Source organism: Balaenoptera physalus (genome assembly GCF_965194825.1).
Source record: "Balaenoptera physalus genome assembly, chromosome: 14".
NCBI lineage: Eukaryota > Metazoa > Chordata > Mammalia > Artiodactyla > Balaenopteridae > Balaenoptera > Balaenoptera physalus.
The window spans coordinates 5,165,311-5,188,482 of record NC_138893.1 but is presented as its reverse complement, the minus strand read 5'-3'; the positions used below and the strand labels follow the sequence as shown (position 1 = coordinate 5,188,482).

Sequence of the window (23,172 nt, the reverse complement as noted above, 5' to 3'; positions counted from 1 at the left end):
TTTTGAGAGAATACAATGCACCAGGGACACTACTATGACTGTTATAAGTAGAATAATTTCCAGTGTTTGGAGGGCAGTTCGGAGCCATAGTCCCCCAGACCCAAACCAATCAAAATCAAATAAGTCAAAGACCCTGCTGAAGGAGACATTTTTTTTAAGCCAAGTGGCTTGCTCAGTGATCTTAGTTAACTGAGTTTCCACTTGCCCAGAATGTTAATCCAGGTTCAGCATGTAGTGGTGGCCACAGCACAGACACTCCCTTGTTCAGCTAAAAGATAATCAAAGGCTATTCTATTATCAAGAACAACTTTGGCCAGAGAATCTAAAGAATTTTGTTGGGCAGCTACTGTCTTGGTAGATTTTGCAGTATTTTCAAGAGTTAAGGAGAGAGTCCTGATTATAGCTTCATTTACATTTACTCTTAACCCTGGGAGTAGGGCCCTGCTATGGAATGTGAATCCTGAGCCATGAAAGCCTCCTGGACTTTTCTAACTCTGCAATATAAATTCAGGGGAGTTGTCCAATGAAGTGTCTCAGTTTGTTTGTAAATAGTTAGGGGCACAGTTAGATAACTCAAGAGGCATTGCCCTGCTATGCGCCAACCATCTAGGCATCCATACGCCCGAGGAGAATGATCACCACCACAGACAAAGATAAATACTGTTGGGGCACAGACCACTTCCACTAAAGTGGTGCTGTTCATGGATTCATTTGCAGGGATTGTTGCATTTGCGCATTCAAGCCATGAGTCATTTAAGTTTTCAGTGCATTTGGGAAGTAAATCTCCTAACCTGAAATAAAAAGTTCTGAATTACAGAGGTTACCTCCCTTAGCAATGGCCTGAGAGATTTAGATGACTACATTATCTTTCTGGATCAATGCCAGACAGAGTAAAGGAAAGAAAAAGAGAAGAAAAAGGTTTCATATTTAGTTAAAGTATGAAGTCTTGATCTGGGGTCTCAGGAGGAAGCAGTCTACCTCAGTGTCAGCTACTTCTCCAACTAGTCAGTTTGATTTTGAGGTCTCCAGCTGGTGTACAGGACCAGATGTCAGGTGGAGACTTCTTCAGCTGTGAGATGTGTACCTAAGTCTCTCAAGTTTGGCTGCCATCTAAGTAGTGAAGAGGATCTGATATAGTCCCTTCCAAGGAGACTCAAGGACCATCTTTGTTCTTAGTGATTCCAAATCAGAAGGGTGGGAGAAAATTGGAAACATAAGTTTGGAGAATTGTGGCTACTTATTTGAAGGGAACTAGAAGAATTCAGGATCCAGTCCAGTTTGCAGGAATATAACAAAACCTCAAAGAAAATTAATAGCACTAGAATCTAATATCTATAAAAGTACAAACATTTTTCTCTCTACAGTTACTTCCATTTTTTAAAAACAAAAGATAATTGCAGTTAAACTAATTTGTTTGCTTTAAAATTAGCCTGATTATTTACATAAGTGCAGCAAGAATAGTGATTATGTTGTATGAGTTCTTTTTAAAACTGCTTTGCAGGAACTTTTCATAAGGAATCTCAGATTGAACTCTTAAAAGCCTCTGAGGCCAGAAAGCCAAGCCAAGAACTCGCCATCAGATTTTACCTGCAATACCTATAGTTCGGGTGAATTCCTCTCTTCATAAGGTCCCAAAGATAACCTGAGGTTCCTGGGCCTGCCAGGAAATGACCTTCCTTACTCACTGGGTAAGGCTGCCAGGAACCCTGTAAGCAGAGTACCAGGCCAGTTTTTTTCAAGGGCCTTTATTGGCTTTATTAAGTTAACCTTAGTTCCTTAAAGCTGTCAGATCATATCTGAGTCTGTGTACATCTCTCTCAAATATGACATTTCAGTCAGAGCTTTGGTAATATAGCCAATGTTTCCAATGTATTCTGTTACAAGGAGAACAGATTCTTATTGACCTTTGCAAATAACTAACTGTATTGCTGTGCAAAGAATACAGAAGAGTTTCCAAATTCTGGAGGGATCAGGTAGGGAGAAAAGTAAATGTTTCGTCTTCGTTTACAAAGGTATACTTTACCAAATTGCTGTAAGTCATCGATAACTTAGGAAAAAAGTTTTCCTTAAATCTGGAAAAACAAAACATTAAGGAACTAGCAATTTTTCAAACAAAAAAAATCATTAAAAAATTATAATCATCCTCCGCCTCAGTTCATTTAGTCCCATGTACAGTAATTGATATTTGTTCTGCTTGAATCCAGTTCAGTTTTATGACCTTTATGTTATCAGAAACATGCACTTGTTAACATCCTTTCCATGAATCTCCTTGAAGATGAAGCACTTCTGTAAGAACACTTCTGCAGAAGCATCTAAGACAATAAGTCTCTGTAAATGACAAAGACTTAAAAATGCCCATTGTTCAAGATCTGATGAGATTTCATTTGGTAAAGAAATGTAGTTATTTCTGTGATATACACCCGTTTACGTTAATATTAATTATGACTGATAATATTATACCTGGACATATCACATCTCTAGGAATTTCACACAGCTCTGGAACACTTATATACCTATACAAATACAAAATAGAGAGGGCTTAGTATTACTTTTATTTGACAATACTTCCCATGTAATTTAACACATCAAAGAAGCCTAATTAGTTTAAGATCTCTCCTTTTATAAGGAGAGGGAACAAATCTTTTGAGATGTGTCCCAGGAGCCCTCTGGAAAATCTCAAAGTTAGTTTGAGGTCAGAAAGATTTCATTTGGGATTTGATTTGGGGGAAGTTTGTCAAAAATATCAAAAGGTTTAAAAACACTTGGTCAGATAGGATCATAGGTCACTGTGAAACAACATTTAGTTATCCATTTAACCAAAGTGACAATTGAAGACTACACAGGCAAATATAGAAAGTTAAATCGTTGTTACAGGAAATTATTTTGGTAAAGCACAAAATACTTGCTTTCTAGGCAGATTACTTAAAGGTAAAGAACAACCTTTTACAATCTCTTATTAAGAGCAGACCAGTAATTCAAAATCACTTGTTCTGTCAACAGAGAGAAAATCAATTCTGATTTTGCACTGATGTACTTTTGATATTAAAACTCATTTTTTTCCCACTTAAATAAATTCATTCTAATTTTAGCCTGCTTGACCACACATAAAATTCCTTTCCCAAGATTCCTTTCCCACAAACCTTCTACAGTTTGGTCTTATGTTTTCTTCTTTCCCATTCTGAAGTAACCAGTCTCACTTCAGGACAAAATTAGTTTCTTTTTCATCAACAAAAATTCCTCTCCATTCCTCATACCTTCTTTTACTGAAAACACACATCCTACTTTCCTTGCATATGGAAATGTTTCCTTATTATTTCTGGTAACTTTAATTATATATATATACATATATATATATACACATATATATACTATAAACATATTTATATAATATATATTTAATTTTTAACCCTAAACAACCTTTTTAGTGAAAAGAAGTAAACAATTGTGTGGCTTGACAAATTAATATTTTTTATAATGTCTAGAAACATATGCTTTTCCATAGTAAATTTCTCAGTGTGGCACAAAACACGTTTATTAATGTATCCAAATATCTTTAGTTTCTCTGTAAAAAAATAAAAAGGCCAAAAGTGGTAAACCTGTGTTCAGTAGTTAATGTTTTAGTATTTTATCTTATTTGGAAATGATCTGGATATTCAATGACTATCCATCATTTACTTTAACTTAGCAAAACTTCAAGGTTTTAGGTTACCAAAAAGATTTTAGAGAAACTGTTTTAAAAGTTTACTGAAAAACTTTTATCCCATTTACATCTGTAGTAATCCCCTTTTTTCTGTGGGGGATATGTTCCAAGACTCGCAGTGGATGCCTGAAACCATGGAGAGTCCTGAATTCCTATGTAATACTATGGTTTTTCCTATACTTATATACCTATGATAAAATGTAATTAGAGATTAACAACAATAACTAATGAACAATTATAACAATATATTATAATAAAAGTTATGTGAATGTGGTATCTCTCTCTCACTTTCTCTCTCTCTCTCAATATCTTATTGTACTGTACTCACCCTTCCTCTTCTTGTGATGATGTGAGATGATTAAAATGCCTATGTGATGAACTGAAGTGAGCTGAGTGATGTAGGCATTGTGATGTAGTGGTAGGCTACTATTGACCTTCTGATGATATGTCAGAAGGAGGATCTGATCCTGGATCGTTGAGCTATGATGATGTTGATGGTTGGGGAATTCCACGATGGGGTGGAGTGGGGTGGCAAGAAATTTCATCACACTACTCAGAACAGCAAACAATTTAAAACTTATGACTTATTTATTTCTGGCACTTTTCATTTAATATTTTCAGACTGAGGTTGACTGTGGGTAACTGAAACCATGGAAAGTGAAACCACAGATAAAGGGGGACTACTGGATTCAATTTACTTAATTTATATAAGCACTTAATCTTTTAAAGCCACTTAAATAGAGCTCTTTTACAAATTAATTTTGGCAATACCATCCGGAGGTGGAAAATTCAATACATCTGCAAAACATACATAGACACACATAAATTGACAGTCATAAACAGAGACCTTTTGGGTTCCATTTTTAAATTACTGCTGTGAATCAGGTACAATAATACAAAATTTCACTAGTTATAAAAAAAAAGTTGGATTTAAGTTGTTTTCTGGTAGATGGAATAAGTTAAGTTTACCTGCTTAGATGGCTGAAGCTTTTTACTGTATTTGTGGGGAAGACACTTAAAAATTCTTTGTCCACCTAAGTTTCAAATGACCTTTTCCCTTTTGTTCATCTTCTGATAAGAATTACCTCCCTGAAGTTTGTAGAACATTTACATCTCAAAGGTACAGGGAAAGAATGCAAGTTCTTCCAAGGACTTTGGTTTCTTCCTATAAGGCCAGAATTTCTACAATACTTACAAGCCTTCTGAATAGGGGAGGTTTTAGGATTGGTGAAAGGAATAGGTGGACTTTGAACTGCCTCTACAGCTAGTTTCTAGTTTTGCAAAGATTTGTAAGATAAAGACAGTTGCTCTCAATTCCTCAAAGAATTGGGTTGCAGCCTAAATGACATTATAGTTTGAGCCACCCATCCAATTACATTATCCTTAATTTGCTTTTTTTTTTTTTTTTAAATATCAGGGAGAAGATTTCTAACTAAGGTGGGAATCACAAGATTTCTGTGTTCTGGATTTCGAGCTGTTTGCCTTTGGAATGTTTTAGTAAATCCTTTCACAGAGGCTTTAGAGGGTTTTTCTTCCCCTCTGAGTGCATAGTTTAATTTTAGTTTAAGGGAGGAGACGTAAAAAAAATTCCCATCAGCCTCTGAATATCAGCTTCCAATTTTTGACCAACTGTTGACTGCAGAGCTCCTTAAAAGAAAATCTTTTAACTATCTTGTCAGTTTTCAGTGTGGACAAGCAGTAAATATTTCTGGCAGTATTGAACAACCCCTTAGACTTAAGAGGTATTCCAGAAGAGGGTGCAAAAAATATTTTCCTCTCTTTATTGGGTACTACAGACAGAGACCCAGGAGAGCTGACTCTGGTAAGAATTTTCTCCCTTCGTGGGCTTCTGCCAGTTTTCCCAGGATCCCACCTACAGGCTCCAAGTGAGGTTTAAAATAGAGGGTGTAGCTCTAGTATCTACCAGAATTTGGCAAGGTTTTTCATGAATTTTAATTTAGTTTCCCTTAGCTGTTTAAGGGAGTAATGTAGCAGTTTATAAGAAAATCCCTCAGAATCTCATCAATTCTGGGAGGGGCTCATTCAGGGGCCCTCCTTTGAGGGTAGATATGAGGGTGTCTATTGATGCTGAAAACTCAGCCTCTGTGCACCAGTGCTGAAGCGAATCTTGGAGACAGAATTTGGGGTGAAGTAGAAGAGAACAGCTTTATTGCTTTGCCAGGCAAAGGGGGCCACAGCGGGCTTGTGCCCTGAAAAACTGTGTGTCCTAACCTGGGAGGATTTGGTGAGGAGTTTTATAATAGTGGTTCAAGGGTGGGGTTGCTGATAAGGAGCAGGGTGTGTGCAGGGCCTGCACTCCTTTAATCTGGCCTCAGGTGGTCTCCTGATGAGCTTCTCTGGTTCTCAAGGCTGTCAAACCGTGAGCCTCTCTCTGGAATGAGGATTGCTTCATCAGGTAGTTCATCTTCCAGTTGTTGGGGTCTTTAGTTCCGTAGAAGAGCTCAAAGATGTTGTTATGTGTATCCCTTGATGCAGAATCAGCACTCTGCCCCAAGGCTGCGCTATTGTTTCTTGACTGGTCCTCCCTTGTTTCTGTATCCCCTCCCTTCCCTAATTAGCAACTGTTCGAATCTGCCCTTTGGAACTCAGGGAAGGTCATAGGGGCTGGAGTCTATTCCCTACAAACAAGAAACAGGGGACACAGAAAGGCTTCCAGGCCCAGGAGCCCCACAGGGTCCCGATGGTTTCACTGCATGACCACTAACATGTCAGACATTTGTTTGTGATCTTCTAGTCTCTTCAGTGTGGAAAGGCAATTTAGACAGGATTACTGGAGCAAGTACTCATATAAAAGAGGATAGGGAGTTCCCTGGTGGTTAGGACTCTGTGCTCTCACTGCTGAGGGCCCGGGGTTTGACCCCTGGTTGGGGAACTAAAATCCCATATGTGCCGCACGGCCAAAAAAAAAAAAAAAGAGGATAGAGGGGAGCAGTAGTAGTTATGTCAGTCTTATTGTCTCTTGTTTTAGGTACCTCTTGTGTCTTTAATTTTTCATTAGCCTTTTTGCAATGAATCTTTCATTTAAGCTATTTTGGAATTTTGAAGCCTTTTGGAGTCTTCTGCATGCCAATTAAAATAGGTATCCCATTTTTTTTGGGGGGGAGTGGGGAGCCCTTGCTTTTAAGTGAACTTCTTAAATGATCTTATATAATTGGAACATTCCTCATAATGGCCATTCTAATTGTAGATCATCTTTAGTAACACTTTGCCATGTTTATAGATATTTATAGCTTCCAGGACTATAGTTCTTAGATGTAAAATAAGCAAGTGTACCAGAAGGTAGCGTGCTTAACTCTTTGAATTTTAAGGATCCCATTTCTTTCAGCTAAGCCTTTTTGGGTTTTGGGGAGCCAGATCAATATCTAAGAAGGATGTGCTGTGGGCTTGGGGATTGTGTGGTGTTTTACAGTGAACCTTGTTGCACGGAAATCTTCTTGAGTTTGGTGGATGACCTAGTGTCAAGCTAACCTGTTCCGTGACCAGCTTATTTGAACACGGGAGTCCTTGAGTTAGGTGGAGGGTACTTTAACAGCTTTTAAGTGCTTCACCCATGCCCACGAATTTTTGTGGCTTTTTGGCTTCTGAGATTCCTATTAGTGGTAGCTTTTATCTACAGGAAACAAGATAAACACACACATGCACCTTAACAAATTGGCAGTAACCAAAGGATTTTGCTGTGTCCCAGCCAGTTAAAGGTCTCGTGTAAACCACCACCAATTCCTGCCATGGGACCTTGGCCTGGGGAAAGAATTGAACCAGCTGACCTCAACAAATGGAGACTGAGGACTAGGGGCTCCACATACATGGAGAACTAATAGTTCCCACATGGCTCTTGGGACATAATCAAGGCCTGGGGGTTTCCACCAATTAATTGACTATTGTGGTCTGAAATAAAGGCGAGGGGCTTGAGCTCCCGGCAGAATCATCTGCCGGATCTAGCTGACCTGCCTTGTATTGGAAAGCCAATTAGATTGGGAGCTCAGTGCAAAGAGAGCAGAGCTCAGAACTGAGAGGAAGTTACCTACAGTCCTCAGAAGCAGTGAGAGAGACAGAGAACTCAAAAGGGTTTGCAGGTGCCACACCTGTGTTTCTCATTCCCAAAGTTATTGGAAGTCTCCTTCAGTCCTATTACTGCTATCAAATCTGTTAAAAAAAAAATTCAACTGAGTAAGTTTAAAGATCAAATTTACTTTATTCAACAATTCATGAATCGGCAGAATCCCATCTAGCAAATAGAAAGGAGCTCCAAAATGCTGCAGAAAAGAAAACATTTTAAAAGGAGAAAAAAGGAGGGACAAGGAAGTCATAAAGAAAAGAAAGGATTATTTCAGGCCAGGTTACCTTCCTTTGGGAGAAGGCAGCGGTCTGTCTGGTGGATTACCTCACTAGTGTTGGCCAGGAAATTCCAGACAGGACTGGTTAAGATTACATTCCTAGGAGAGGCTGAAACTGCAGTTAGGTTAGGTATCAAGTCTTGGTTTGTTGATGTGGGGTTTAGCACAGGTGACTCCATTTTAGGCCTGTTGTCTCCTTTTTAGTACCCTTAAATCTTCTCTGTCATCTCTCCGCTTCCTTTAGCTGGTTGGGTTTATTTCTGGATTCTCTAAACCATCTCTTTTGCTCTGAAACTTTAGCATTCTCTCTGCTCTTCAGTAGTCAGCAGGGCAATTTTAACTCTCCGATTTTTGCTGTAAGAAATTTTCTTAGTGTGAATTCTCCTTCCTTTGGCTTTGAATTTCCAACTTAAACTATGGCTCTCTTGTTCCAAGGTAGTGAATTGTTCACTTTGGTAATAAATACTTGGCAGTATCATGATTTTACTTATTACAAATCACAGTGAGTATAAATGCATATGTTATATTAAATATAATTCTCCCTTACCATAGCACCATTAGGGATAACAAATGTGTTATCCTTACTTCTTCCATTTATTTTCTTTTTTTCAAAGAGGCAGTCTATTCACATTTTAAAAACGCAAAACAGTGGAATGCTTCTACATCGAAAGGTTTTGTTCCCATCCACTTCATCTACCCAATTTCCTCTACTGTCTTTTATATCGTTACAGAATAGAGTGTGTTTAGGCAAATATAACATATATATATTTTTTTAACTAAAAAATTGTTTTTATTGAAGTATAGTTGATTTCCAGGGTTGTGTTAATATATATTATTTCCTCTTTTTCTCAGCAAAATCTGTTTTGCTTTTATAAAAAGCAAAATCTGTTTTACCTTTATAAACTCTGATTAACTACCATTGTTCCCATTTTGTCCAAATCTGCTTTACTTGTGTTTTTCTTAACATGATACTAATACACTAAATTAACATTATTTATTACAGGTTAGAGAAATGATTTTGTTTTCCCTCTGTGTTGATGCATTTGAAGTATATACCTGTTCCTTTCATCATTAAATGTGTTCATTGAGTGTGTAAGTGTGAACTGATTATCTCTCATCTGAATTAAGCTGCAACCTCCAGAATGGTCTCCCTGCCTTCAATCTCTTATCAGCTCTATCAATCCTTTATTTTGTTCCAGTAATTTTTGTCACACTCTGACTTTAAAACCACCAGTGACTGCACACTTCCTTTCCTTTGCTTATGCTGTTTCCTCTGAGTTGCTGTTACACAATGGCGAACCTGCAGATGCCCTTTAAATTCCAGGTCACATGCCTGTGTGAAGCCTCTCTGAACTTTTGTCAAACAAAGTTCTTTGCTCCTCGTTTTGTATTCTAATAGTCCTTTCTAAATTCCTCTGAATTCCCCTGGCACAACTGAAGAGTGAATGATAAAAAGAATGTGTGAGCAAATCAGCTCTTTGACTAATACTGTTTGTTATTTCTGTTTTACTTGAGCCTAACATGCAGTTGGATGTGAACTTGAGGTGCATGTATAGGGCGTTATAAATTCTTATAATTCAGATAATTGCCCCCCATTTTAAGAAGCACTTTCGTGTTCTTTCCCTGCACCCTGAACAGATGTTAAAGAATACTTACCTGCTGCCTTTATCACAGCAGATCTGTTAGCAATATCATGTATATTGCACACAAATGAACTGGATCACCTGCACGCCTTCAGATTGACTCAGTTTGCTTAGACTGCGTAAACATGGGTCAGGGATATCTCCTTGATGTATGTAAATTAGAAATCTTGTCTGTATGTCTATTTCATATGTACTGCATACAGTGTATCATACATGCTATACTCAATGTGTGTGAATATAGATCATGAAATAGTTTCGACACCATCTCTAGAGTCAGAAAGTCTGGGTTCAAATCCCAGCTCTACCATTTACCAGAGGTGTGACCTTGGACAAGGTACCCCCCTCGTCTGAAAAATAGGGATAATAAGACTGCCTTCCTCATAGCAGTACCGTGAGGATTAAATGCGATAATACCTGTAAATGGTTGACGGTGGTAAACCTACATAGTCAATGTGGCACCTAGGGAAACGTGTGCTACATTCGTACGTAAGGGTGGAGTGTTCAATCGCAAACTCTCTTTCACAGCAGCACTGACAGGTTGCTCTCCGATCCTGAGCTGAGTACTGCAGAAAGCCCGCTGGCTGACAAGAAGGCTCCAGGGAGTGAGCGTGCTGCAGAGAGGGCTGCGGCTGCCCAGCAGAACAGTGAAAGGGCCCGCCTGGCCCCACGGCCATCATATGTCAACATGCAGGTAACGATAAAAAAAAAAAATGGACAAGTCATCCAAATGTAGGCTGCCTAGGTTGGGGAATGGGGAATTCAGTGAGCTTTTAGCAGTAGAGCAGAAATTAAATTTAAATATATATGCAGTACTTAGGAATTGGTTTTGCTATAAACATTAAAAATGAAATGCAGGATTTAGCTTGAGAAGAATTCTTTAAAATATAATATTAAAAATGACATAATATGGTCTATGTCACTGTGTCTTATGCAAATGACATTTTTCATCTGTTTAAAAAAATTTAGATAAATATGAGAGCTGTTATTTTTCTTTTTTTTTTTTTTTTTATAAGTTTATTTATTTATTTATGGCTGTGTTGGGTCTTCGTTTCTGTGCGAGGGCCCTCTCCAGCTGTGGCGAGCGGGGACCACTCTTCATCGCTGTGTGCGGGCCTCTCACCGTCGTGGCCTTTCCCGTTGCGGAGCACAGGCTCCAGACGCGCAGGCTCAGTAGTTGTGGCTCACGGGCTTAGTTGCTCCGCGGCATGTGGGATCTTCCCAGACCAGGGCTCGAACCCGTGTCCCCTGCATTGGCAGGCAGATTCCCAACCACTGCGCCACCAGGGAAGCCCGAGAGCTGTTATTTCTAAGCATTTACTATCTCATGACGTAGTCTTGGATAAATAGGTATAATATTCTTCTATCTATGAAATGGAGAAGATAAATTTGGTGTTCCTTAGACAGTTATAAAAATAACTAATGTGAAGCTTTAGTGTTTTGAAAGGAGATGCTAAATATTATTGATGGTTATGTTGGTTCACAGATTTTTATGATTATTTTGAACAATTTCCTCAGCAGGGATTTTCTCTGTATCATTTTCAAAGTATTAGGCTAATTACTCAAAATAGACTATTGATCATGAAATTCAGAAATCTGATTTTCATATAGATCACAGTATGAAAGATAAGGATTTTGTGCTTTTAGAGATGCCTGTAAACATTTGATTTCAGTATTCGAATTACTGGGTAGACTTGCCTACTTTGTAGAAAGAGATTATCATCCCCATCCCCCCACTTCCAAAAAAGGGAAAAACTTTACAAAACCCTAGAAATGAAGAAGTTGTCACAGATATGTCAAAGAAATTAATTCATGGGACTAAATTATACTTCTGTAATTCCAGTGAAAACTACAGTACAATCCTGCTTGTCTGTTTTTCTAATCCTTTGCATTTGAACATTTTCAAGAGTTTTTAGATGAATGTTTTTTACAAAAGCCATAGCCTTTATAAAGTGCAAAGTTAAAAAAAAAGATGTTTATTACATTTTCTCTGGCGGATTTATTTTCAGTTACTATAAATTAAAGTTCTCTCATCTAAGAAGTGTCAAATTCCTTTATGATCCCTTTATAGTTTTCATCTATCTTGTGATTCTTATCTTTTCCATCAGGTATATACCTATAGTGAACCATTTTCATGTTCCTTTCTTTCAGGATGGATGTAAATGTTCTTGGTGATAGAGTTTCAATTTAAATAGATGTATTTACGCCATTAGTGAAGAAGTGACTCTTAAAATCACCAAGAAATCAATGATAATAGTTTGAAGACTTCCCTGATTGCTTTAGCTGAAGATGATCTCTGTCTCCTGATCATTCTTGGACTTCTCTATCTCCAGCTCTCTCTTCACACTTATCTCACTTTCTAATTTATTTTGTGGTTATTTCTCTTACTCATCCTTGCTAAGCCTCTATATGATTTGAGGCTATAGATTATTTTTGATTCATTGTAATATTCTTCCACAGACTGCAGCACAGTCCCTTTAGCCAGAAGGCACTCAATAAATATTTACTGAACAAGTAACTTTAGCATCTCCCCACATCTTGCCCTTAGACATTAGTCATTACAAGTTGATTTTAACTCCCAGAATCATTTTAGACCTAGGATTTCAAAAACATTATCAAACGGTGTTATCTAAAAATCTGACTCTCCCAATTTACTGCCATGTTCCTTCTGGTATGGTCTAGGTCAGCCTGTTTACTTTTTTTATTTTGCCCTAATCATTTGTAGTACATTTCACTTTCAGAAGTATCCTGTTTCAGACCGTAAATTATATGGACACCCTACATATGATGGTATAATCCTCCTGGGAGGAAGGTCCAAAGAGCTCTTGCCAGTGGGTTCTTGACCCATCTGATAGGCCTTTGAGACATTCTTTTTTTTTTTTTTTTTTAACTTATTGAAGTATAGTTGATTTACAATATTGTGTTAGTTTCAGTTGTACAGCAAAGTGATTTTGGTTATACATATATGTATATATATACTTTTTTAAAAATTCTTTTCCATTATAGTTTATTACAAGAGACACTCTTAAATCAAGTCTAAGCTAGTTCCTGAATTGGCGAGTTGAGAACCCTGGGTTAGCAGATGTAGCTATATCTGGACTTCTTTCTTCAAAATGACCTACCTTGGTCCCTATGTAGACCCGACTGTGTCATAGTCACTCATTCAATGTGAATGGGAAGAATAAATGGTGCCATCCTAGTCCTGTGCAATAAAAGATAACTTTTATTTTTTAAATTTAGGTTTATATTTTTATTTAGGTTTAATTTTAATGTACTGCTTAAGCATTCTGATAATGCATTATTTTGAAACTTAGCATAACTGTTATTAGGTTATTCACTATACGTTAGCATATATTGGTCCTGGTGTGTTAAATATTTCATAGTAAATAGGAATTTTTTTCTTTTTGAAGGAAAATTTCTAACTTTTGTCACTGTCATGACTTAAAGTTGGAAGTAGTACTTTATTATTATGATGAATTAGTTTTGAAAACATGTTTATCAGACTTGCAAGGATTACTGTCACATGATGGTGCAGAGCTTAGCGTCTGTCCCAGGCAGATTCATGGGCTGTAGTCAAAATCTTTTCATGAAGTTTTGGCATAACATTTGGACAGACTGACAATAAAGATATTTTCTCTCTGTTTTTTTTTTTTTTTCTTCAGGCATTTGACTATGAACAAAAAAAGCTATTAGCAACCAAAGGTATGTGATACGTTAATGATCTATACTTTGATTTTTATTTCAGTAAACATAAAATTTTTTCAGTGTTGATGTTGAACTGAGAAATTGGACCTTCATAAAAGGAATCCCAGAATGTTTAGGTTCAAGTTGCACAAACTTTGTTGAGGTTGAATAGATTAGCATTAGATCAATTAAGAAATAATGTATCATTTTAAAGTTTACCATTACTTTGTATAAAATGTTTTATGATGATATTTTAAGGTATTTTGTGTTAAGAAATAATATTCAGTGATAATTTCTTTACATATATCAAAGAAACGATACTCATCAATGTTTTATTTAAGAAATTCATTAAAAATACCAAGCATTTGTTTTACGTTCTGTTTTCCAAAGCTATGTTAAAGAAACCAGTGGTGACGGAGGTCAGAACACCCACAAATACCTGGAGTGGCCTCGGGTTTTCTAAATCCATGCCCGCTGAAACTATCAAGGAGCTGAGGAGGGCCAACCATGTGTCCTATAAGCCCACAATGACAACCACTTTTGAGGTTTGTAGAGTCATGCCCTACCTATTCTTCCTGTCTGTTCTCTCAGCAGAAGAGAACAATCTTCTCTCCTCTCCCATTCTCTATTTATAGAAGGACAATCTATTAATGGTGATTTGTTTTAATTTCTATTCCTGTAAACGTATTGCTGTGGAATTGATACACTCCAATATATTATGATCTTTTATGCGTCTTCTCTCACAGTTGTTGATCAGCTGTGAAGGAGGTGTAAATTTGGATAAACTTGTTTTTGTTAGGCGGAGAGTGTCATAAGTGATAGAGCAGGGCTGAGATTAAGCAAAGGACAGATGTAACATTCCATAAAAAATGTGTAAAGAATCCCTTTATCCAAGGGTATCACTCGCAAGCCCACCATAGGAGGAAAAGGCAAGTATTCAACAAAAACAAGTTCTCAGATATGAGTTAAAAATTCAGTGTGTTCAGATGTGCCAGGAACACAGCAGGAAGGATCACAAACGAGAGCCCCAAAATGTTATGCTTCCCAGATGTTGGCTGTAGTGCTCAGGGTGAGACTGGGAAGCTGGTATCCTCACCACATGGAGAAGAGATCCAGAGTTCCTTGCTTCTAAGCTAGGCTATACGACTCACTCGGCAAGGCCTTTTCAGCTGGAGAGTGTCAGATTTTGGCTGTAAGCCTTTTGCGAGTGAGGTGGAGTTACAGCACGTGCACACACACTACTGGTGAGGCTGTGCAAACCCAAACGTGGATGAAAGTGATTAATCCAAGAATCACAGTGTTCAACCAGAACACTGTAGGCTGAAAAACAAATAGTGGTTAAGGGTTTCATAATTGTTAGTCTAATAACTAGCATTTGTAGATTGATCTTCTTTTCTCCACCCATTTTCTTTGTAATAAATTAGAATGTTGATGAAAGGCAGAAGCAAACATGACATTTTTTCCTTTGTCTCTTTGAGTAAGTGAAAAAGAAAATACTATTGAAATACTGAAAAGAACAGTCTCCTGTGAATTTCATTGTCCGACTTAAAGTAGCAACCTAGCGGCTGTATTTAAAGATTGAAGTGACCGTCAGCAGCTAGAATGTAGGAACCATTGTGAAAAATTTGAGGCTCTAGGAGGCACACCCCTCTTTCTGCCATTGTAGCTTTGAGAGAAAATAAACATCTCCTTTCACTGGCAGAGACCTTAAAACTGCTGTGCTAATTCTTAGGCTTCCACCCTATGTATTGAATACCTGCAGTCTTCCATCCTGCTCACCCTCACCTTTGGCGGGGTGGAGTGTTAGGTGGTTGATTGTGTTTCTGTAGTTTCAGAGATGAAATCTTTCACTTTAGAAATGCTAATTCAGTTCTCTTCTCAAAGACCAATAGTGTGACAGGTTGAAATGATGATCATTCTAATAACGTAGTTGTCAAGTGCAGGGGCTATGGGGCCTGACAGCTACCACCGACACACGTACAGCTTTGATGAGTGAATTCACGCCTCTGAGCCCATTTTCTCATTGCAGTTGTTTCAGGATGATGTGGGAGAGGGCATCCAGTGCTCAGCGTGGTGTGCAGGAAGTTCTCAGCAATATTTAGCAGCTACTGTTATTTCCACTGAAGAACTTTACCCTGAAGAAAATCAAGAGCCTGATGAAAGATGTGATTCATATACATATATGAATGCTTATTGCTGGAAGTATTTCTGCACATTCAAACTAGATATGCATTTTATATCCAAAGGAATAGCTTAGAGTGTTATATGAACACATAATGTGCTAGTAATAATTATCAGATCACACTCATTTATTTCTTTGTGGGTTTATACGGTACATTTTCATCCACAAGCTTATTTGATACCTATAAACTCCCAGTGAGGGAAAGGGGCCCAGATCAGTTAAGTGTCTTACTTGAGGTCATGGTAGTAGTTGTCAGAGAGAGGACTTGAATTCATTTTACAAAATTTCTTTATACTCATCTTCCTAATGGTTTAACTCAAGAGGGTACATAGCAAGGCGATATATAAATGCTCTCGAGCCATGTTACTGTACCTTAAAAGACATAAGAATCATTTGGAGCACTTAAAAATGCAAATTCTTCCTCCAGGATCTCACTCATCAGGGAGGGAGCCAGCAGGAACAGGTAATCCACATTTTCAGCAAAAGTCTAGTCTGTCTCTGATGCAGCCTCCCTTCTGGAAACATTGCTCTACAGGGACGTAACATAAGGGGGATGGCACAGAAATCATGTCAGAAGCTGGAAGACTCTTCTGCTCTGGCACTTGTCCAAGGACAAGTAGACCACTTTCTGTGGGCGGGAACGTGCAGGGTCCTGACTCAGTGGCTGAATCCCCTCCTGTGGCTTTTCTTGCTTTGGCTCTCTTGGGCTAGCCTGTTCTACCTTCCTGGCTAATGTCTAACAGCTCATTCACATTGAAAGGTAGGGGAGAGGATGTAACCAGCGAGATCAGTGCAAGGGCATTCACCATGTAATCTGCTTTTATTCACCGCCCCTTTAAACACTGCTGATGAAGAAATATAACCAAGCTTTCTTAGGGAATGGTTCTAGATTCTCCCAGGTGTGTAAGACTTAAACTTTTCTTCATGTATCCGAAAGCCATTGAAAGGAGGTGAAAGAGCCCTTACAAAGCATGATCTGATATTCTGAAGCAGCTGCTATCTGCAGGGTGCCCTCCCCTTTCTTTATTCTGTTATAGCTCAGAGGGATTAAAAACTGGGCAATTAGTGAAGATTGTTTCTTTGGGTTAGAACACAGGGACAGGGTTGGGTTGAGAAGGACCTGGGAAAAGTGAAGAGAACTTAAACAATTTTTATTAAAAGATTGACCACATCTCTGCTTGTAGCACTATTTTAAACTTGGAGCGTAGCTAGAAACACTCTTTTTCCTTAATCTTTTCCAAAGAAAAACAAAACCAAATAGACAAGTAGAATGCTGCTCTAGAGAAGCACACTTAGCCAGTAGATCCTGATGGGTGTGGGCTGTTCGGTGTGTCGGGGATCAAGGCACATGAGTTTCCTGCTCTGGGAAGCTTGCTTAAGGGAAGAAACCGAGGCTTTGAACATCTTGTTCAGATTTCTGAGAAACCAGATTTGAGCACTTGTTTCCAGTTTTAAGGCATTTTTGAGAAATTAGCCTTTTCCAAAGAGCTCCTTTAGAGAAGAAGTAGGTAGCTTGAGGCTTATTTTTGTTTTCTTCAAGACTCAAAAGTATGACCCTATCCACTTGATGATATACTGGGACAACAAAGGTCAAACAAAAGGCTACTTGACCTGCAATATTTTTGTCACATCAACAGAACTACAAAAGGTTTGGGATTTTCGTTTTCTTTTTGCTAGTCATCTCTTAAAGGCATTAGGAATGGTTACATATTCTCTGGAGCAAATAAAACCTGCACTGGGAATCAAAAAATGGTTTTTAATTTCCCCAGCACTAAGAGTAATGAGGTTGTCTGGTTATTTTACGTCTTACAGATCTAAGAGTGGAGGTGAGCTGCCCTTCGTGATATTCTAGTTAGTAGATAACGAAGTAGTAAATATCACAAGACTATGTTTTACGTAATGTTTTTAGAAAACATCATTTAGCCAGGTCTGATATAGCTGTGTGAATTAAATCAGCTTAGATCTCAGATGAGTGGTTTTTTTATACTCAAAAAAGTTTAGATATGGAAGTTTTAAAATATATAGAAATACTACATAATAATCTCATTAATTACCAGTTTTGAGCATGTTCTTATTTCCCTTGCTGCATGGGATTTATCTGGTTGAAGTATAATGTTAAAGATGGTTTTAATTGAAAAAGAGCATTTTTTTGGTCTTAGGAGCCTTCCTTTCCCTATGCCCCTTCCCACAGTTCAGCAAAGGGGATCCCATAGATGTAGGAAAAGGTATCTGTGAGATCCAGTATTCTGCAAATATTTATTATTAAGGACCTTCTGTGTTTCAGACACAATTCTAGACAGTAGAGATACAATGCTTGAATATAGATTCTTCCTTTCATGGACAGAGCTTTCTTTTTGGTGGGTAGAGAGAAATATGTAACAAGTTAACAAGAAGGCATTAAGTAATAAAAGTCCCTGATAAATGTGAAGCAGAGGCTGCTTTATACTGGGTAGTCTTAGCTGGCTTTAATGAGCAGATGATGGTTAAGGTAAGACCTAGAGGGCAGGAAAGGGCCAGCCTTGTGAAGATCTAGGAAAAGAGTGTTAGGCCAGGGAAACAGCTGGCATTATCATCTTGAAGTCAGAGCAGACTGGTAAGTTCATGGGGCAAGGTGGATAGGGTAGGGTGGTGGAGCACTGAAGATAAGGCTGGAGAGACAGGCAGAGACTCAGCTATGGAGCCTCTCAGCCCACGGTAAAGTACTAGGAAAGCATGGTAAGACTTTATACTTAGGAGAGGCATGATTTTGTTCTAATTTGCATTTAAAAGAACAACCTAGTTGCTTCATGGAAAATGGATTATTGGGGTGGGAGGCAAGATGGAATCAAAATGTCCATTAAGGAAGCTATTGGTGACAGTCGTGGAGATGGAGAAAAGTAGGTAGATTTGGGGTATGTTTAGATATGACATTGATAAAACTAACTGATAGATTGGATGTAGTGAGGGGAGGAGGAACGAATATGACTCTTAGAAGTTTGGCTTGAGCAACTGGGTGAATGGTCGTCACTGAGATCTAGGAATTCTGGGAGAGGGGTAGGTTTGGGTGTAGCTGGGGGAGATGGTCATCAACAATACGATTTCAAGCACTCTTAAGTTTAAAACACCTATGAGACAGTAAAATGGAGGTGTCAGATTGGCAACTCTGTGATGCTAAATTTCAGTAGGGAATTCAAACCCAGAGGTAAAAATTTGAGTCATGGCTGCTGTTAAGCCTTGACAGAGGTTGCGATTACTTAAGGAGAAAGTGTCGCGCGAGATGATAAGGAATGCGAGGACCAAGTCCCAGGGTAATCTGACATTTGGAGTAGAAAAGGGGAGGAAGACCCTACGATGGCTACAGTGAGGTAGGTAGACAGCCTCGAGAGTGGTGGTATAGCGCCCTGCGGAAAGAAGCACTACAGCCCCGCACGGCCAGCTGTGGTTATGCTGCTGCGGGATTGAATTGAGTGAGTTTAGTGACCTGAATAGTAAAGGATTCTCTTGGAATTACCCAGTAAACATAAAACTTTTAGAATCAAAGAATCTTGACTTTAATACTGTAGATACAGCACAAAGTATGGTACCTGTAATACAGTGATTAAATAAATGAATAAAGAATGAATAAATGCAAGTTCAGTGCAAACTGTGAGATCTTTTAAATTACTATTTTTATTTTGATTTGGGGGAATTAAAAAAGTTAAAATTTCCAGGTCCTTGTAATTTGTTGGAGAGATCATGTACTTATTTGAATGAGAGTAACACAGGACAAATGCCAGATTCCTCTCCACCCTTCCACTCTGTGAGCCTGGGAGCTTGATTCCTGTCAAAGCATTGGGTGTAGCTGCACCGCTTCCCTACTCGTCCTGTGTGATACAAGGCAGAGAATCTCTGCTATACCAGATGGAGGATTTGCCTTGTTCCCCAAAATAGGAATCCTCTAAATCTTATAGGAATGAATCTTTATACTGGGGCCTCTCAGAACTCCTCTGGGCACCCTCATTATCAACGCCCTCATAACGAAGGAAAAACACTTCACTGTGTGTATTTCCAAGTGTCCTTGGTAGCTGGAAGACAAAGACTATAGACAGGTCCCATAGCCTCTTCTTGAGAATCAGCATTCGTGGGTAATGGCATTGGCCAGCAATCGAAATAAATGATAAGTGGTCTAATGTGTATTCTTTTCTCCTCCCACCCCGGGAAACCTACCTTGTTAAACACTTCCTTATCTGGCTTTGATTGTTTTCAGGGTTCGTCAATGTCCCTCTCGAGGTCCAACAGTCGTGAACACCTGGGAAGTGGAAGCGAATCCGATAACTGGAGAGACCGAAATGGAATAGGACCCGCAAGTCATACTGAATTTGCAGCTTCTATTGGCAGCCCCAAGCGTAAACAGAACAAATCAAGTGAGCTTTGACTTTTCGTCATACTTTTAGATGTAATCAGCTTGGAATTTGTTTAGCTGGTTTAGGGTAATGTTCGAGTATAAACTCTGGACTCCATGCCTTCAAGTGTTTTGGATTACTCACAGGCCACCTCTTGTGAGAAGCCTTCCCTATTTTTTTCCAGTGAAGCAGGGCACATGGTTCTCTGCTTTCACTGCATTTTGTATATGCTTTCATTTTAGCATTTGTCGTACTGAAGTACAATTACTTACTTACATAACTGTCTCTTCCTGTAGAATTTGAGCTCCACAAGTCAGGGACTACATTCATTCAGTAAACACTTATTTAGTGCCCATGTGCCGAGCATTCTTTTAGGCTGTGCCTTCTTTCTTTTTTCTTATCTGAAATATAGTTGGCGTACAATATTATGTTAGTTTCAGGTGTACTACCTAGTGATTTTACATTTGCAGGCATTAGGAAATGATCGCCACGATCAGTCTAGTAACCGTTTGTTTCTGTACAGTTATTACAATATTATTGACCATATTCCTTATGCTGTGTGTTACATTCCTACAGCTTATTTATTTTATAACTAAGGAGGTTTGTACCTCTTAATCCCCTTCATCTCACTCCCACCCCCACTTCCCCTCTGGCAACCACCCATTTGTTCTCTGTATCTGTGAGTCTGTTTTCACTTTGTTTTGTCTTTTTTTTTGGATTCCACATATGAGTGAGATCATACAGCATTTGCCTTTCTCTTTCTGACTTATATGACTTACCGAAATACCCTCTAGATCCCTCCATGTTGTCACACATGGCAAGATTTCATTTTCTTTTATGACTGAGTAATATTCCATTGTGTATATATATATATATATATATATATATATATATACACACCACCTTTTCTTTATCCGTTCATCTGTTGATGGACACTTAGGTTGCGTTCATATCTTGACTATTGCAAATAATGCTGCAGTGGACATAGGGTGCATATATCCTTTTGAATTAGTGTTTTTGTTTTCTTTGAGTAAATAGAAGTGAAATTGCTGGATATGGCAATTCTGTTTTTAATTTTTTGAGGAATCTCCATACTGTTTCCCATAGTGTCTTCATCAGTTTACAATCCCACTAACAGGAGGCTGTGCCTTCTTTCTTAATTTATTATTTCCTCTCAAATGTCTAACAGTGTCTGACACCTAGTAGGTGCTCGGTAAATGTTTGTGGAATGAATATACGAATGTCATGCACACACGAACATCAGAATGATGAGGAAAAGGCAGGGATGTAAAGGAGTTGAGCAGAATGTGATCAAATTAGTATCTTAGACAATAGAAGAAAGTCTTCCCAGCCACCTTTGGCTACCAAAGGTGAAGAGCAAGATTTTTCAAATTGACAAGATGTAGCTAAATGACATAAACAGGAAAAAAAAACGTTTAAAGCATAGGCTTTGAACAAATAATGATTAAGACACAGCATGAGTCCAGTGGTTGTGTCTGTAACAGCACCCACATGTCTGTATAAATAGGTAAACAGACAAGAACTGACACAGTAATCACAAGATATTCCCGTAATGCCTTATTTCAGGGTTTTTGATGAGTTTGGAATCCTGAAGCACATACCCTGGAGTGTTTGAAGAATACTTGGAGAAAGGCAATCTCAATGAGCATAGTAAACAGTAACAGCCAGTTGTTACCATCAATCAAGTGGGCCGTGTTGTCAAGAGTCTCAGATTTGAAAAGACCAGTCATGGTGTCGGCCAAGTCTAAATAAGAAAGCATGGTCTACTCATTCCCAAGTGTACTGTCAATAGTAGCCTGGAGTCTTCCTGTTAGTCCTGGGCTAGGTCCTCCACCACTGACAGGACAGTGGAGCTGAGAGGCAGGCTGGTGCCAGGTGCACATCTCGGGGTGGATATGATCTCCGTTTTATATTCCAACATCAATTAGCTTTGTGCCTCTCTTCTTCTATCTTTATCCCCTTTCCCTGCACTGAACCCTGGATGATTAAAATTGACTGTGCGACGTAGCTGCATTGAAATTCAGGATTAGGGTTAAGATAGGGGATTCATTAATTTAAAAAGATTGATTAAAAAAGCACTGTTCCTTGGCCTTTGTCCAATGTTTTAAGAGCCTAGGGAGTTTAAAAGAGAATATAGACACTATAAGTAGTTAAGATGAAAAGAAATGTAAAAGAAAGTTGTGTACCATAATAAATATTTATCACTAAGAATATTTTAAAACACTTTTTTCACTTTTTGCTGATCTATTTGCTTAACTCAACATATGTAAATTATTATCATTTAAACATGTAATCAATGTAAAGATATTTTACATTCTCTTTTTTTTTGTACTAAGTCTTTAAAATATGGTGTGTGGTATTTTACACTTAGTGTACATTTTTAATCCACACTAGCACATTTTAGGTGCTCAAATAGCCACATGTTGCCAATGGCTAGTGTATTGAACAACAAAGTTTTAGAAAAGTTTTCTTGACACCCTTGTCAAGGTCACCAATGTCTAGGTTTTCTCTGGGTATCCCTGTTTCACCAGTTGTTCCACTGTAATTCCTCCGTAACTCCCTCTTTTTTTTTTCCTCAAAGAAAGTAAATTTATCCTTCGGACAGTAAATTATGCGGTCAGCCTGACAGTCACCTCCATGTTGTCAAGTCCAGTGGCCACTCCGGGGCGCTCATACTCTGCTTTGTGTCACCCTCGAACCGGTACCTCACTGGTCATTCCTCCTCAGTCTTTTTTGGTGACTTTGGGGCCTTACCTTCATTTGGTGGCGTGTTCCAGGGCTCAGCGCATCAGGGCTTGGTCCTGGGTCCTTTTCTCTACACATTCTTCCTACAAGAGATAAAATATCTGTTTTTAAAAGAGAGAGAAACCTTATCAAGAAATTCCTTCCACTTGAAACATATGTAGGATTTCTCAATTGGGAGATGAAAACAACCAGAGAAAGTGGTTAGTGGCACCCAGTGCAATGCAGAACAAAATTCTTAGATTTGCTGAATGCACTGATCCCAGAGGAGATTAGATGGATCTGATTACCTAGGTGAGTGTCCTCTGCCCTCATCAATCTGGGAATCCCCCTGAAGCTGCATCTTTAGTAGAAGAGGATAGAATTTCCACATGGATGAGAGTCAGTTGTTGGTCAGGGTGGTAGGAATGGCTGCATAGCTCTGCTAGATTCTCCAAAGCAGCTCCTGAAGAGTGTTTGAATATTTGGTCAAGTACTTGGTGTGGCT

The 23,172-nt window shown here is 38.5% G+C and overlaps 1 protein-coding gene and 1 long non-coding RNA gene across 9 annotated transcripts in view; one reads left to right on the top strand and one right to left on the bottom strand.

Moving 5' to 3' along the window:
- BICC1 (BicC family RNA binding protein 1) overlaps window positions 1–23,172 on the top strand; it is a 303,029-nt gene that overhangs the window by 267,894 nt on the left and 11,963 nt on the right. For 3 of the 4 annotated variants that reach the window (XM_082425509.1, XM_082425512.1, XM_082425511.1), the window contains 4 exons: window positions 10,224–10,389; window positions 13,358–13,397; window positions 13,770–13,924; window positions 19,787–19,943. In XM_082425509.1, the coding sequence (XP_082281635.1) occupies window positions 10,224–10,389; window positions 13,358–13,397; window positions 13,770–13,924; window positions 19,787–19,943 (518 nt within the window). The remainder of the gene's footprint in view (window positions 1–10,223; window positions 10,390–13,357; window positions 13,398–13,769; window positions 13,925–19,786; window positions 19,944–23,172) is intronic. The other variant, XM_082425510.1, reaches the window with a different exon arrangement.
- LOC309643147 overlaps window positions 19,950–23,172 on the bottom strand; it is a 426,223-nt gene continuing 423,000 nt past the window's right edge. For 2 of the 5 annotated variants that reach the window (XR_014253573.1, XR_014253576.1), the window contains one exon: window positions 21,542–22,771. This is a non-coding gene — a long non-coding RNA (uncharacterized lncRNA). Of the gene's footprint in view, window positions 20,324–21,541; window positions 22,772–23,172 lie in introns of those variants that run through there. The other 3 variants (XR_014253574.1, XR_014253575.1, XR_014253577.1) reach the window with 3 other exon arrangements.